Source organism: Podarcis melisellensis (genome assembly GCF_964234715.1).
Source record: "Podarcis melisellensis genome assembly, chromosome: 4".
NCBI lineage: Eukaryota > Metazoa > Chordata > Lepidosauria > Squamata > Lacertidae > Podarcis > Podarcis melisellensis.
In genome coordinates this window covers 21,628,183-21,643,652 of record NC_138531.1, presented here as the reverse complement: position 1 = coordinate 21,643,652, position 15,470 = coordinate 21,628,183, and the positions used below count along the sequence as shown (strand labels likewise).

The following is a 15,470-nucleotide window of genomic DNA, read 5'->3' as shown; positions in this document are numbered from 1 at the left end:
TTATATTCTGTATCTCAGTTGTGTTATCTCATCAGCCTTATTGTTCTGGCACATTTGGGCTCTGCCTAGGCTGATACTCTACCCTCTGACATAATTTTAAGCCTGGGATTATCTTTCTATGTATTCCAATAATTTTGATCATCAAGAGTTACAGGATGGTCACTTTGTGATAAGGGGATGGGTCATTCTCCAGATGGGCTATTAATAAATCCAGCTTCCACAACTTCCTTTCCTAGCCTTTGAGTTGGTCGCTGGTATTTCTGAAGGGTACTGTTACCTTCTCTAATCTCATTGTAAACCTCATTCTTAAAAAGTTCGTATTTAATTATTATTATGATTTGTTTCACTCCTTTGTTATAGAAACGACTTATTGCCCAGACAAAGATGGTCTTAAGAGTGCTGTTCCTGTATATTCCTCTTCCCATGTTTTGGGCACTTTTTGATCAGCAGGTAACTTTGAAAAGAAAGTTGTTAACAATTTATTCAGGTGTTTAAAAAGCTCCTATCCCCACCCCATCTAAGTCATGATGTATCGTTGGATATGCACTGTTTATTTTTTTCAATATTTTTGTTATAATACTTTTCATTATTATTGGTAGGTGTTTTAGCCGGCAGAACAATCTTGCTTGTAAAAAAATTAATTAATTATGTGTCCACTGATGTAACATGCGTGATTATGTGTGAGAGAAGGCACGGCAGATTTTTCACCTATGATTGTCCACTTAGAAGTTATTTGCTGAGTGTTATTTTTATTTTCGGTATGCCTATAGGCTGGCAAAAGCTTCTAAAAATTAGTTGTTCTTGCCTTTTGGCATTGTTGATAAAATTACTTATTCGGTTTCTTACCCATAGTTCTTTACAACATGGACACAAGGTGTCCTAGTACAGCAAATACTTTTGATATTCTGCAGACTGTACCCTGAGGATATTTAGTGACAATTGCTTTTTAAAAGAAATTTCTAATGTTTTCTTTCAAAGGGATCACGATGGACATTGCAGGCCACAACAATGGATGGAGATTTTGTAAGTTGTTTCTTAAACTTTCACACCTGCTTGAGCTCTGGGCAGATCTTAGATTGTATGTTTGGATGATAATAATAATAATAATAATAGACAGAATTTGGTCTGATCCAGCTGTACATGCATGGATACTCTTGGCTAGATTGGGCAAGGATATTTAAAGTTTCAACTTACAAGTACCTTAAAACTAAGATATACATCTCTCTCTTTTTCTCCAGGGCCCTGTTCAGATTCAGCCAGACCAGATGCAGGTACTGTAAGCTTTTATATTTATGTTTTCAGCTATTTCAAGAGACCTTTATATAAGCTGTTTGAAAGGTATTAACTTTCTCGTGTTTTTCCCCCTTTCCTCTCAACAGACAGTAAACCCAATCCTCATTGTGATAATGGTCCCAGTTGTAGATGCTGTTGTTTATCCTCTAATTAAGAAATGTCGCATTAATTTCACGTAAGTGAATGTGGTGAAATTCAGCAAGTTGGGCGGCAGTGGGGAAAACATACAGACTAGGTGGGGTTGGTATTTAAAAACATTTTTAATATGACAATTGCTCTCCAAAGTTTAGGCAGAACCGCACAACGAAAAAAAATCCTGAAAATTATCTTCAGATGAATTTTGGTCTTACCCTCAGGCAAATGGAAAAAAATGTGGCTTTATTGCTGAGCATCAATAACTAAAACTAGAGCACTTATTCTATGGGCTATTGCTTCATATGCCAAGGGAAGATTTTGTGATGTCTGAAAGTGGCCGGAATGAGCTTTGAGCCTGCCATCTTCCTTAAGTGCTATAAATAATGTAGTGAAAAAGCTATAAACAATGTGGCTTTCTGGAGAATTTAGGCTACTAATTAGTGTTATAGAGACCCTAAAAGCCATGGGGATATTTAATAAGTTCCATCTTTGCAAGTAATTTTTCCATGGACTACTGGAGAATATTTCTAAGACGCTCACAGGGATAGTTTAAAATGTGCAAAGGGGCAATTTTAATCATTTTCAAAGACTTGTAAGCAGCAGTGGGTTTAAATTTCAAATTGTGGCAGGGGACCTGTGGCTGTTCAGATGTTATTGGGCAGCAGTTCCCATCAGCATCATTCAGCACGGCCAGTGAGCAGGGACGATGGGAGTTCTAGTCCAACAAATATCTGGAGAGTTTCAGAGAGTTCCCTGTCATTGTTCCAACCAAGTATGCTTCTGAAAATCTGCTTGCTCCATCTTCCTTCGCCAGGCCTCTGAGGAAGATGACAGTCGGCATGTTGTTGGCGGCTTTGGCATTTGTCGTTGCTGCTGTGGTGCAGGTGCAGATAGACGTAAGTAAAAAAAAATCTAGCAAGGCCTAACCATTTAGCTTTTTGTCTTCATTTTTACCACTACGGCAAAGAACAGAGGTTTGATTTTGAAGTATTAAAAATTGTTTATACAAATCAGACAAACAGAAATACCAAATCCTGCAAAGAAAGCATACAATGAAAATTTGAAAATATTTAACATGTCCCCCCCCCCCCCGCCAACATAGAGAGCCAGTGTGGTGTAGTGGTTAGGAGCGGTAGTCTTGTAATCTGGGGAACTGGGTTCGCGTCTCCGCTCCTCCACATGCAGCTGCTGGGTGACCTTGGGCCCGTCACACTTCTTTGAAGTCTCTCAGCCCCACTCACCTCACAGAGTGTTTGTTGTGGGGGAGGAAGGAAAAGGAGAATGTTAGCCGCTTTGAGACTCCTTAAAAAAGGAGTGAAAGGCGGGATATCAAATCCAAACTCTTCTTCTTCTTCAACATCCTTCTTAGTGAATTCATATATGAGGGAATGCTGAAAAGATAGGGTGAATTATATCTATGGGGAAAACGAGAGACCACTTTGGAGAACAAGGAGTTGAATAGGGTCAAAATTCATCTGAGAAGGGAAGGCCACACCTCAGTGGCAGAGGACATACTTTGCATTCAGATGGTCTCCAGTTACAGCACCAGTAAGGTAAAGGGTAAAGGGACCCCTGACCATTAGGTCCAGTCGTGGCTGACTCTGGGGTTGCGGCGCTCATCTCGCTTTATTGGCCGATGGAGCCGGTGTACAGCTTCCGGATCATGTGGCCAGCATGACTAAGCCACTTTTGGCGAACCAGAGCAGCGCACGGAAACGCTGTTTACTTTCCCACCGGAGTGGTACCTATTTATCTTATTTGCACTTTGGCGTGCTTTCGAATTGCTAGGTTGTCAGGAGCAGGGACCGAGCAATGGGAGCTCACCCCGTCGCGGGGATTCAAACCACCGACCTTCTGATTGACAAGTCCTAGGCTCTGTGGTTTAACCCACAGCGCCACCCGCGTCCGTTACAGCACCAGTATATCTAGTTAAATGGATATAATGTACTAGGCATACTGACAGATGACCTGTCTTAAGGCAGCTTCAGGTTTTCATGCGATGATATAAAATACAACAGAGAAAGGGGGTGGAAGGATCTGTCAATTTTGGTTCTTTCGGATTCTCTTTCTTTTCCAGTCAGGAGAACAAAAAAAAGGGGGCTCTGTGGAAAACGGGAAATGGTTGAGGGCTCCTCTTTCAGCTCAGGAATAGTTATTAAGAGAGAGGCAGAGCCTAGTTTGCTAGAGACAAAGCAGTAAGCTGGAAAGAGACAGAGCAATGCTTGATTCCTGTTTGAATCCAAGGCTGCGGCTGTTGGGGAAACAGGCCCTCTTGGGGTGTTGATGCTGTGAACCTCTGCATTGTAGACTCAGGTTGTATATATGTGTAAATAAAGTATATATCACAAGGACACCACAATCTCTGCTTCGTTTCCAAAGTAAACACAAACCCTGGCCTATAATCCCTAGAATTTTGCACTGCTTGGAGATTAGGGTGGCATGCAACCTCCCTTCTTACTTTTATAAGGGATTAAATACTGGCCATGGACGCAGGTGGTGCTGTGGGTTAAACCACAGAGCCTAGGACTTGCCAATCAGAATGTCGGTGGTTCGAATCCCTGCGACAGGGTGAGCTCCCATTGCTCGGTCCCTGCTCCTGCCAACCTAGCAGTTCGAAAGCACATCAAAGTGCAAGTAGATAAATAGGTACTGCTCCGACGGGAAGGTAAACAGCGTTTCCGTGCGCTGCTCTGGTTCGCCGGTGTTATGTACTGAAGTTATCACCCTGGGCCAGCAGGGGGATACTGTAGATAGTTATGCAAATGAAGGATCGAAAGTGACGTTCAGTGATTGGATAGTTTTAGAAAGTTGTTACAGTAACAAGGTAGTGGAGCTCTATATAAGCAGGCTGACTGAGCCCTTCAGTTCAGTTCTGTTCCAGCTTACAAATAAAGAGCTGCTTTGGAAGAATCGCTGTGTCGTCTGATATGTTCACCCACAATTTAACAGCCAGAAGCGGCTTAGTCATGCTGACCACATGACCTGGAAGCTGTACGCCGGCTCCCTTGGCCAGTAAAGCGAGATGAGCGCCGCAACCCCAGAGTCGGTCACAACTGGACCTAATGGTCAGGGGTCCCTTTACCTAAATATTGGCCATATGGGTAGAGTCACACTTGCAGGGCAGAATTTGAGAAATGTAGGGTGAGTTAGTGTTTCCTTTCTCCCGCCCATTATACTTCCATGCAAGTTTCCTCCTCAGTTATGCAACTTACCCTGAAATGGACTAATTTGCCTTTGGAGCCCAGCTGAGAGAGGGGGGAGGGGAAACACCTATTTTAAAGGCCTGGGGATTTGCTGGAGAAAATCAGTAGCAGTGGGAAGATTTAAGCAAATGACTTTGCTTCCATATTAGTATTTTATGAAAAACAAAAGATTTGGAAACTTTAGGTGTTTCTTTTAATGTATGGTTTTGCCCTGGGAAAGAAAGAGGTGCTTTTTAAAAAAGGTGACCCTTTTCTTTTTACACATTTTTCTTCCTCTACAGAAAACTATTCCAGTTTTTCCTGCTGCAGGCCAGTCCCAAGTCAAAATAATAAATATAGGGAACACCAGTGCAACAGTTAACTTTACTGGTACCAGTCAGACTGCTGAAGTGGGTCCTGCAAATTCAGTAAGTTTTGAGAATTAATTTTGCATTTAATTTTAACTTTTGTATTATTTGAATCTGTGGCATGTGCTTTTTTTTTGTAATAACTATTCCAGTTATTCATGTTTTGGTGTTTTCACTGGTGGATGGTTTGTGATTTAAATAGTCCAAAAGTGGAAATGGTACGCTGAAATTCCATTTAGATCCCAATTTAATGTCCAATAGGGTTCTCGGGACAGTTTCAGCCAGTGCTTTCTTTAAGAAAAAAAAAGGTGCTTACCATGAAGTTGTTTCCATAAGTGCCACAACATCTAGAAAAAAGGTGTTGGTACTGTGTACCTTTGAGTACCCCCAGAAAAAAGCACTGGCTTCAGTAGCTGGGCAATTATTTTCCATATTTTCTGTTGCAACAGAACTATTTCCCTTCATTTTTATTTTTTCTAATCTACGGGTGGTTTTACCAATCTAAGTTTTACTTAGAATAAGCCCATTAAAATGAATGAACAGGACTAAAGTCCATTAATTTCAATGGGTCAGCTTTGGGTAAAACTTATTCTGTAGAGTTGTTGCATATTGCTTATCCTTCTTAAAATGTGATAGTTTGTACAGGATATCCTAAATGGAGTGTAATTTCTTATATCCTGGAACTGGTGCTTCTGTTATATCCCCGAATATTGTTTTTGGTTTCTTGTTTTATTAACAGCATCCACCGTAGCTCCAGGTCTATCTCAGTTGTATTCAGCAGCGGAGCAAGTCGATTGGGCGCCTGGGGCGGCGTGTGTTCCCTGAGCCCAGGGCAGGATGCTCCGCGGGGCCTCCAAGGAGTCTGCCTGCCTCCTCCCACTCAGCCGCCCTACAGCTGATGGGGAGGCAGCCGGTGGACCATTTGGATCAGCGCAGAGCCTGGATGCACTCAAGCTACTGCGTCTTTCCCAGGAGAGATTCATGGCTTGGGTGCACTGCAGGCCCTGCAGTGAGTGCCGCCAGGCATTTTGTCACCCCCTCAGTGGTGACACCTGTGGTGGACCGCCACACCGCTCCCTTCCTCCACCACTGGTTGGATTACCATGAAGGTTGTTATACTCCAGTTTTACATGTTGTGAGAAGAAGGAAAAGGTTACATCAGTGTTGATTTACTAACTCTTTTGAGAGGGAGGGACAGAAACAAACAAACAAACACCCTATGAACTTCACGTGCACTGTGTGTAGCTGTATTTGTTGTGATCTGTAATATAAGAGGCAAGCTGAGCTTTGTCAAAGTTCTTTGGTGAAAGGAATGTTAACTGTTTCATTGTATTTTGTCTTTTTTTATAGACAGACTACTTCACTTTTGACACAACAGAATTAAAAAATATTGATATAAACTACGGGAAGGAATTTTTTAATCAAACATTTGTTTACATGGGAAAAGAACGCCACACCCTTCAAATATCAAATAGAGCTGGGGTCCAAGCTGAGCTGGTAAGTCAGTTTAAAAGCTAGTTAAGAAACCAGCCTTCTAGTTTCTGTTGGATATCAAAATAATACTCAGGAAGTCCCATGCCAGGTGGATACTTCTGGCAACTTTCTGGGAAAAAACTGTCTTCGTTGGAAGCCTGAGAGAAATTAAAACACAAAAAAGGGCTGATACAGGTGTACAGCTGCAAAGAAAACATTTTCAGTGTGTTGTAAGTGCATTATACAAATGTGACACTAGATGGTGATGGTGAGCTATGGAAAATTCAATATATTTTTCAAAACATTTTTTTAAAAAAAAACATTTCCGCAACGTTTTTTATTTGTGTCTAGATTCTACCGACATTAACCTTGGTTAAGGATAAGTAGAGTTCTGTATTCACCAATGTTGATAGCTGACTTCAAATCCTTTTTAAGAGGGCAGTCTGTCGTCCTCAATGGTGATTAACACTGATGCTAATTAACACTTGGCTTGTAATTCTATACAGAGGTGCAGCCAGGGTTTGCAAGGCCCTCCCCCAGGACCACCCTGAGAGTTGCATTTGTTGGGGGCAGGGACAAACAGGCCCAACATCTGCACTTGGTCAGGAGGCAGCCAGCTAGGCATGTACCTGGTTACAGGTGCTCACGCTATTGATTTGAATTTAGAATATATCACCCTTTTCTAAAACATAGTGGTGCTTATTCCCAGGTAAATGTGTTCAGCATAATCACGATGCTACGATGATTGAAATGTTTTTGAAATGTAAAACCACACATGATCAAAGTATTATTATTATTATTTAAATGGGCTTGGCAAGCTTTCTCCTGCTTTAACATATCAGGAACGAAGAAGCATTTCTAAAACATGGAATAGCAGTGGTGGGGCCAGGGAGAAGGGAAATGTTAATGATGTGGTTCACAACTAAAATATCACATATGGCTGCCCGAAGGAGACCTTGTGAGACCATTAAATCCAAGGTCTAAAACTGCCTATGATGTTATGGTCTATGGAGGGATATCCCAGGATCCATAGGTCTCCATCTTCACCCATATTTCAAAAGGGGACACAATCCACCCTTCTTTTCAGTTGCATAAGCATTTAATATGGGAGTATTGGTTCAAGTTGAACAAGAACTGTTTATGAATGCTGAATTATCATTTGTACAAAGCATTGCTTATAAATGAATGGCATTATAAAATAGCCATTAGACTCCTCTAACCCAAAATATCTGTTCTCTCAGCTTGTGGATGGCCTCACAAAAAAACCAGAGCAAGGAAACAATGAGATCAGGTAATATATTCGTTTTTATGTTTTTTAGTTTTATTTTAGAAATTGACTTCTGTTCAAAGGGAAATGAGTCCTGTGTCATTTTTCCCACCTTAATCACTAGTAATTTTCAAAACATAGGGCTTTCTGCTGCAAGTTCCTCCGCTCTGCCCCACACGGCCAGTCCCCCTATTGCTGCCTACTTGTGGGTACAGAACAACTCGGTGTAATGACGTGTTGACTATCTCTAGGCCTAGTGTAGTGGGGCTGAACTTTTTGGCAGTATGCATGCATGGACTATTATGTTTCATTCCTGTCTGAATAATGCTTCAACAACAATGGGATTTCATAAGATATAACAACTTCCTTTAACAAAAATTGGAGCAACTGGGAAACTGAGCTTTTCGGCTACATAAACATTTTTAAATCTTTCTTAACAAAGTTGTTCAGCAACATCTGGAGGGCCAAAGGTTCACCATTCTTGAGTTATCCATTACAGTGGTACCTTGGGTTACATACGCTTCAGGTTACATACGCTTCAGGTTGCAGACTCCGCTAACCCAGAAATAGTACCTCGGGTTAAGAACTTTGCTTCAGGATGAGAACAGAAATTGTGCTCAGGTGGTGCAGCGGCAGCAGGAGGCCCCATTAGCTAAAGTGGTGCTTCAGGTTAAGAACAGTTTCAGGTTAAGAACGGACCTCCAGAATGAATTAAGTACTTAACCTGAGGTACCACTGTATATAAATGAAATAAGAAATATGTCCTTTCATTTAAGTTACACAAACCTTCAATCTTGGCTGTCACAAATTCATATTACCTTGCATGGAGTCTCTGGACTCCAGAGTTTGTATTAATAGTTTGATACAAACGTCTGGGAATGCTTGCTAGGGCTTATAGAAGTTGGCCAAGGATGATGTGAGTTGTAGTTTAGCATCAACTTATGGGCCAAAAGTTCCCCACGTCAACAATAACTGATAAATTGTGCTGTTTAAAAACACTTCATTTAAATCATGTCTTAAAGGTTCATAAACAATATGGATTCAACTATTAATATCACTATGGATGGAGTTACCTTTGGATTTGTGGATTATTTTTCTGCCACAAACTACACGGCTTTCCAAAGAGGAGAGTAAGTATTACTGTTTGTTTGCCAGATTTTTTAAACCTGTCCTTCACCGGAAGGTCATGGGGTGAGTTACTACCATATAATGTATGCCATAATTTTCCATGTATAGGATGCCCCTGTGTAAAAGACAACCCCTATTTTTTTGAACCCCTAATTAATAAATCAGTATTTTTGAACTTTTGGGGGGATCTCAAAGTTGTTGAGCTACTTTGAGGTGATTGCCCTCAAAGTTATTGATCGCCCCACTGAAAACCGTGTTTATGATGACCCTCCATTCTTACTCAAAAAATTAAGAAAAAACCATTGTCTTATACACAGAAAAATACGGTACAAGTAAAAACTTTAGTTATAAAACAAATAATTGTCTTATTGCAATTATTTGTCTCAGTGCCAACATTCGTTTGATGAATTGGGTTCTAGTCCATGGAAGCTTATGCTACAACAAATCTGAGTATCTTTAAGGAACTTGGAATACTCACAGGATGTGTGCTTCAATAGACTAGGGTATATTAGGCAGAAAATCTGTGACTGGATCTCTGAATCTGTTTATTTTTCACTGCAATAGAGCTATGAGGCCCGGAATGTGATTGATACACTGGTGATGGTGGAGATATTTTTAGTCCCTCTTGCGCGGTACTGTTTGCCTGTTCTAAATAGCCCCTTCAAACTGCTGTTAGTCTTGTGAGGGAGAAAATGTGCACACTTTTTGTATTAATACGACGGCAGCCACCACAAAAAATACTGCTGCTGTCAGGGGCTTCCATTTTCCCCACCATGCCCTGGAACAAATGCAGAGTCCAAGGTAATTATGAGTAAATAAAATGTTGGCTGCCAGAAGACAGGTGGTGGTGGTGGTGGGAGTCAGCTCGAAAAGAGAGAAGAAGATCCAATTGTGAGAAAACAGGTGCATGCTTGACCAAATAAGCGTGGGTGAGTTTTGGAAGATTGCATTGGGGTTAGCAGGAGAGAAAGCTGTGTAAAGCAAATGCTCTTTTTCTAGACCAGCTGGATGGGACCCTCTGGCTTGTAGGTGGATTTTGGCCCACAAGGCCTCTCCATTTCACCTGCCAAGGCCATATTCCCTAAACCACATCCACCTGATACATACCTGAAGTCATATGTAATGTCAAGTACGGGACAGTTACAGATGTGACTAGATCGACTGCTTGCAGAAAGCAGGATTAAACTTGGTCAGTGACTCCCCTTTACCCTTGCAGGCCAGCTTTGACAGGGCCTGCCAATCATCGTCATGGTGTCGGATTATTGGCAGGTAGGTACTCCTACCCACCTGTCAAAGATGCAGATTTAGCCTGCCAAGCCGAAAAGGTTGCCCCCTCTTGTTCTAGAGACTCCTAGTTCCTGGTGAGAAATCATTAAGGAAACAGGCATTCATTGGGGTAGCTTTAACTTTTTAAATGCTATGGCAGGCGTAGGCAAACTCGGCCCTCCAGCTGTTTTGGGACTACAACTCCCATCATCCCTTGCTAACAGGACCAGTGGTCAGGGATGATGGGAGTCGTAGTCCCAAAACTGCTGGATGGCCGAGTTTGTCTATGCCTGTGCTATGGAATAATATAATTTATTCTGATCACTAGTAACGATGGTGCACTGGGAGAGTGGTCAGAAAAACTTCCTTAGACAATAGCCTGCCACAGCAAGCTTTAGAACTGGGAGTAAGCAGTTAACCCGAAATGCACATGGTTAATGATCGTAAGCTGAACAAATAATGCTCAGGCTGTTGCTCTTAATACTTCTTCTTCTTCTTCTTCTTCTTCTTCTTCTTCTTCTTCTTCTTCTTCTTCTTCTTCTACTACTACTACTGCTACTATAGCTTCATATAAGTGAATTAAATTGGGTAGGTTGTGATCAGACTTCATTTCCCCCCTCCCATCTTTCTTCCCAGAAAAGAAATCACTGTTACCATTCTCAGCGATCTTCGTAACTGCAGTGGCAAGTCTTTGACATTTGGGTATGGCAGCGCTTACACTATTGTAGTAGATGGGGTAAGTTGTTTTGCTTCTCTTTAAGGAATATTGAAACACCACTGGCAGTTGAATGAAAGTCTCTGGGTTAACAATGGTGCATGAATTATAATGGTGTTTTTATCTGACCATAAATATCAAGATTAGAGAGTCTGTGACCCTGCAGCTGCCATTATCCTTGACCATTCTCAATGCTGGCTAAGACTGATGGTAGTTGGAGTCCAACAGTATCCAGAGAGCCATAGGCTCACCAGTACCGATATATAACAAATATCACACCATAACCATACCATAGTTACCAAAGCAAAATATATATGACTACAAGTATACTGCTGTTGTAAACACATGTAAAAGATTAGCACTGAACTAATGATGGAAGTCACAGTAAATGTAAATAGGATCTGTTTAAACTTAAAATACACAAGGCACTTTATAATTCAAAGGCTTTTGGTTTCAAATTAAAATATACCTGGATGATCTGCTATCTATTGAAGATTTAGTTGCTATCTATCTGACTACAGACTATCTGACTTTTAGAAGACCTCTGAACGCAGCCCTGTATAGGGAAGTTTTTAATGTTTGATATCTTACTGTGTTTTGATTTGTTGGAAGCTGCCCAGAGTGGCTGGGGCAACTCGGTCAATTGGGATTATTATTATTATTATTATTATTTGTATATTCATATTAAGCAACTCCCATACTTAATCCATAGTCATGTGCTCTTCTCTGCACATTGATCTCTTTATATGAACATGCTTTCCCATTCACTTTAGTGGAGACTATATCTCCCTTCAAGCATTCCCTTGTTTCTTCAATTGAAATGAATGGGGAGTCTTTGGTGACATGGAAGCTCTGTCAGTGTGCACAGTGGAGATTTTGTAGCCATCAGAATCTCTGGACGAGTGCACCTGAGATCATTGTGTTTCTCATTGTTGATTTGCTTATAATAATCTTTTTTAATGTGAACAACTTAAAAAAGAATGTTTCCTTTTATAAAGGGGTAGTCTTTTGCAGTTATTCATATTTTACGTCTTCAGTGTCAGTTTATGCTTTGATTAAAGTTATTTTTAATTTGTGCTGCCTATTTAAAATGCAGGGCTTTTGTGTGGATTGATATAATTTGGTTTTCCTTTCAGTGCAACAGCAGTGAAGTACTCCTCAACTATGTTGAAGACATTCAACCCAACACAATCAGTATGGCGTGGCAAATTCCTCAGTATTTCATTATCACCTGCGCCGAAGTGGTCTTCTCAGTCACTGGACTATCGTTTTCATATGACCAGGTAGATGACTTTGCTTGAGAGATGTCTCAGTTGCAATGGTAGCTTTGAGATGTTATAACATAGAACTCATGCAGACTGTTCCCAAGGAAAGACCGGCAGTAGGGTTTGCAAGTGAGCTTGTAGAATCTGTGTGTGTCAGATGGATCCTAAGCCGTCTGACACACATAGCATAGTTCTGTGAACTCAGATTTGTATTTTTCAATGGTGTTCTCATTATGAATGTTTTTCTAGTCTGCACAGTACTTCCCATGTAGACACTGATACAGTTCAGCCTTTGTCAACCTGTGGGTCCCCAGATGTTGTTGAACTACAACTCCCATCACTCCTAGCTAGCAAGGCCAGAGCTCAGGGATGATGGGAGTTGTAGTCCAACATCATCTGGGGACCCGCAGGTTGAGAACCACTGATAGAGAATGTGATTCAGTAAAGCCAAGCTATGCGGGTTTTTTGTGACTAGGTGTGATCAAAAAAGAACAAAGAATTCTACTCTGTTCCAGAAGTAATTTCTTAGCTTGCAAACGATTACGAGCTACATCCAACCACCAGGAGGGCAAAACTAGATGGTATATAGCAATCACAACAGGATTGTTAAAAACAAATAATAGAAAGCTCAACAGAGTGGGTGGATGTTTCTTGACATTTTTTCCTCCATGGGAACTGGGATCCCATTGCAACCCCAGTAATTACACACACACACCCCCGCCACGTGTGGATGGCATTCGCCCTAATAAGAGCAAAAAACAAATGTAGAGGTGATTTTAGTTGGAACCACAGTGGGGAAGGAAAGTGTTGCATCCCCTGCCTCCTGAGTTTTTTTTAATTGCTAAATATGCAATTGGCCCTTGAAAAGTCAATTTTGAATCATAAATATTCGATACTGTACCTCAAAACAATGTGCAATTAAATGTGCAATTAAATAACTTGTTTCGGTAGGCTCCTGCAAACATGAAGTCTGTTTTGCAAGCTGGATGGCTGTTGACAGTGGCTGTGGGGAATATCATTGTTCTTATTATAGCTGGAGCTTCAAAAATTGAAGAACAGGTAAAGTAAACTTTGTCTTAACATCAGGGCTACAAAGTTTTTATATCTAGATATACTGGTGAACAGTATTGTATGGGCAGAACAGTCACTAAAACACAGCTCTGTTACTATGGCAGAGTTGTAGTTTCAGTAGAATACTGAGCATGCAAATATGTCAATACGATTCACAGCGAGAAATACAGATGGCTTTGAATACTTGATCTCTAATGTTAGTTTTACGTGTTGGAATCTTTGGTATAGGTTCCATGAAGTCAGCAGGGGTCCAGTACATTCACAACACAATCCTATGCATTCAGAAACAGGTCTTGCTGTATTCAATAAGGCTTGTGTGTTCACATGGGCTGTATATCTCGTATCCTGTATGGGTGGGGAGCAGGGATAAGTCACTGGAGAACCTTCACACTCAACATCTGGAACTTTAATTTTTGTACAAAAGCACATGGTTAGGTCGGAGAACTTCACAAAATCTGGTGATTCTGGATGGTAGCAACTGTGACATGACTTGCAAATCTAAAGATGGAAGACTTCATTTAACGACTCAGAAGTTTTAAGTTTTTGCAGAGCACAATTTTGTAGCCCATGTACTAGCAGTAGTAATAATAGCATAGCCAAAGAAAGGTTCTGTTAAACCTATAGAAATGGAAATCTCAGTGAGGTTCTCTAGATACCAGAATTTCCGTGTTAAGTGCCAGACACAATCCTACAAAAATTACCCCTGCTCCTTATCCACTGCCTTTGTGGAGTGCAAGGAAATTTGTTCCCCATCAGGCTGCAACCCCGCTTATCTGAGAGTATGCCACATTCAATTCAACAGGACTTATTTCTGAGTAGACACAGTTAGGATTGCAATCTCAATTTTCCTGAACCATGTGCTACTTCCTAAAAGAGGCAAGCTAGGCAGTTTGGATTCCCAAGGGCACTTCATGTGACTGTGCTAATGTTTGAAGCAAGCCTTAAAATAATGTAATGACTTCTGCTAAAAACGCTCTGTTCTTTGAATTAATGCATAAATGCTTATTCGTTAGCAATAGCATGTTGTATATATAAATATATATAAATCTAAAACTTTTTTTTTTACTTTTATTTTACAGTGGGTAGAATATGTTCTGTTTGCAGCTTTACTTGTTGCAGTTACCCTTGTTTTTGCCATCATGGCCTATTTTTACACTTATGTGGATCCAGTTGAGGTTGAAGCTCAAATGGTAGAGGATGAAAAGAAGAGGGAAAAGGAACCGCCATCTTATGAAAATGGAAATGCACCCGTTTTACAGACTCAGATGTGAGCATATACTAAAGGCTGAATGAGAATATAAACTGTCATCGGGACAACTCCATCTCTAGTCCAAGACACCTAAGTGCTGCCTTATCACTGGGCAGGGATGGTTCATGAACACCATCAAAACACACCTTCCCTCCCGAGGGCGAAGATTAAGAAATCTGTTCTCCTGTGAAGAAAATGAGGACACCCCCCCTCAGTTCTTTCTCAGCAGAGGGGCCACAATGAAAAGACATTCAAAGTATTATTTTTTTATACAGAACTGCTTTAATTTTATGTTGTAGCAGAAGGCAAGTGCTCCTGTCTCACAAAACATACAGCCTTTAGAGGCTCTTTGATATGCTGTCCTACAGATAATGATTGCTATTACTGTATACATATGTGGGGGATTTTAACTCCTGAGAACACGTATCTGAGCCAGTTGAATGTTCATGACCCTGGTATTGCACTACACACCTCTTTCCTTTGATTTCTGCCAGAGGACTGCCAAATCTAGCTTCAGGTGCCTACTGTGGTAGAGATGAACAAAGAGGAATTGCATTATAAAGAAGCAAAGGCAAACGAAATAAAACTGCGACTCCAAAAATGAATGGTTTGGTTTATTTTCTCAAAGGAAGAAGAAAGCTGGGCTTTCTGTTTCATTACTGTTGAGGATCAGGATAGTGCAGGAATTGGCAGCCTTTTGTAAATCCATGGCCCCACGACATCACCGCAACCAGGAACACACCATATTCATTACAATAAAATGCTACTTTAAGAGGGTGGAGGAGACTCTATAGAGGCACCAGGGAAAGCTTACAGCCTTCATTGGCCCTGCCTTGAGTGATTCTGCTTGTCTAAAACATGTCCGTGAACTCTGACAATGCTCCTTGTCTGGGTGGAAGATAGAGAGGAATGCATATACTCATGTGGCCTTTGGAAGATTGTCCAGAAGGGAATGTCACCTTTTTGCACTGCAAAGGTTTATTTACTCCTGGTCTGTATACAGTGCTATTTTTCTAGGAAAAAAAGAGGTGCTGGAACTTGCCATAAATGCCTCCCTT

The 15,470-nt window shown here is 41.0% G+C and overlaps 1 protein-coding gene across 1 annotated transcript in view; it reads left to right on the top strand.

The window, feature by feature from the left end:
* The window catches only part of SLC15A1 (solute carrier family 15 member 1), a 35,360-nt gene extending 20,626 nt beyond the window's left edge, over positions 1-14,734 (top strand). Inside the window, exons 11-23 of the mRNA XM_081908205.1 lie at positions 361-450; positions 979-1,023; positions 1,239-1,271; positions 1,380-1,468; positions 2,243-2,324; positions 4,913-5,038; positions 6,329-6,475; positions 7,693-7,742; positions 8,741-8,848; positions 10,749-10,848; positions 11,964-12,110; positions 13,044-13,151; positions 14,243-14,734. Coding sequence (XP_081764331.1) covers positions 361-450; positions 979-1,023; positions 1,239-1,271; positions 1,380-1,468; positions 2,243-2,324; positions 4,913-5,038; positions 6,329-6,475; positions 7,693-7,742; positions 8,741-8,848; positions 10,749-10,848; positions 11,964-12,110; positions 13,044-13,151; positions 14,243-14,434 — 1,317 coding nt within the window. The 3' untranslated portion in view covers positions 14,435-14,734. The remainder of the gene's footprint in view (positions 1-360; positions 451-978; positions 1,024-1,238; positions 1,272-1,379; positions 1,469-2,242; positions 2,325-4,912; positions 5,039-6,328; positions 6,476-7,692; positions 7,743-8,740; positions 8,849-10,748; positions 10,849-11,963; positions 12,111-13,043; positions 13,152-14,242) is intronic.
* Positions 14,735-15,470: the final 736 nt, after the last annotated feature.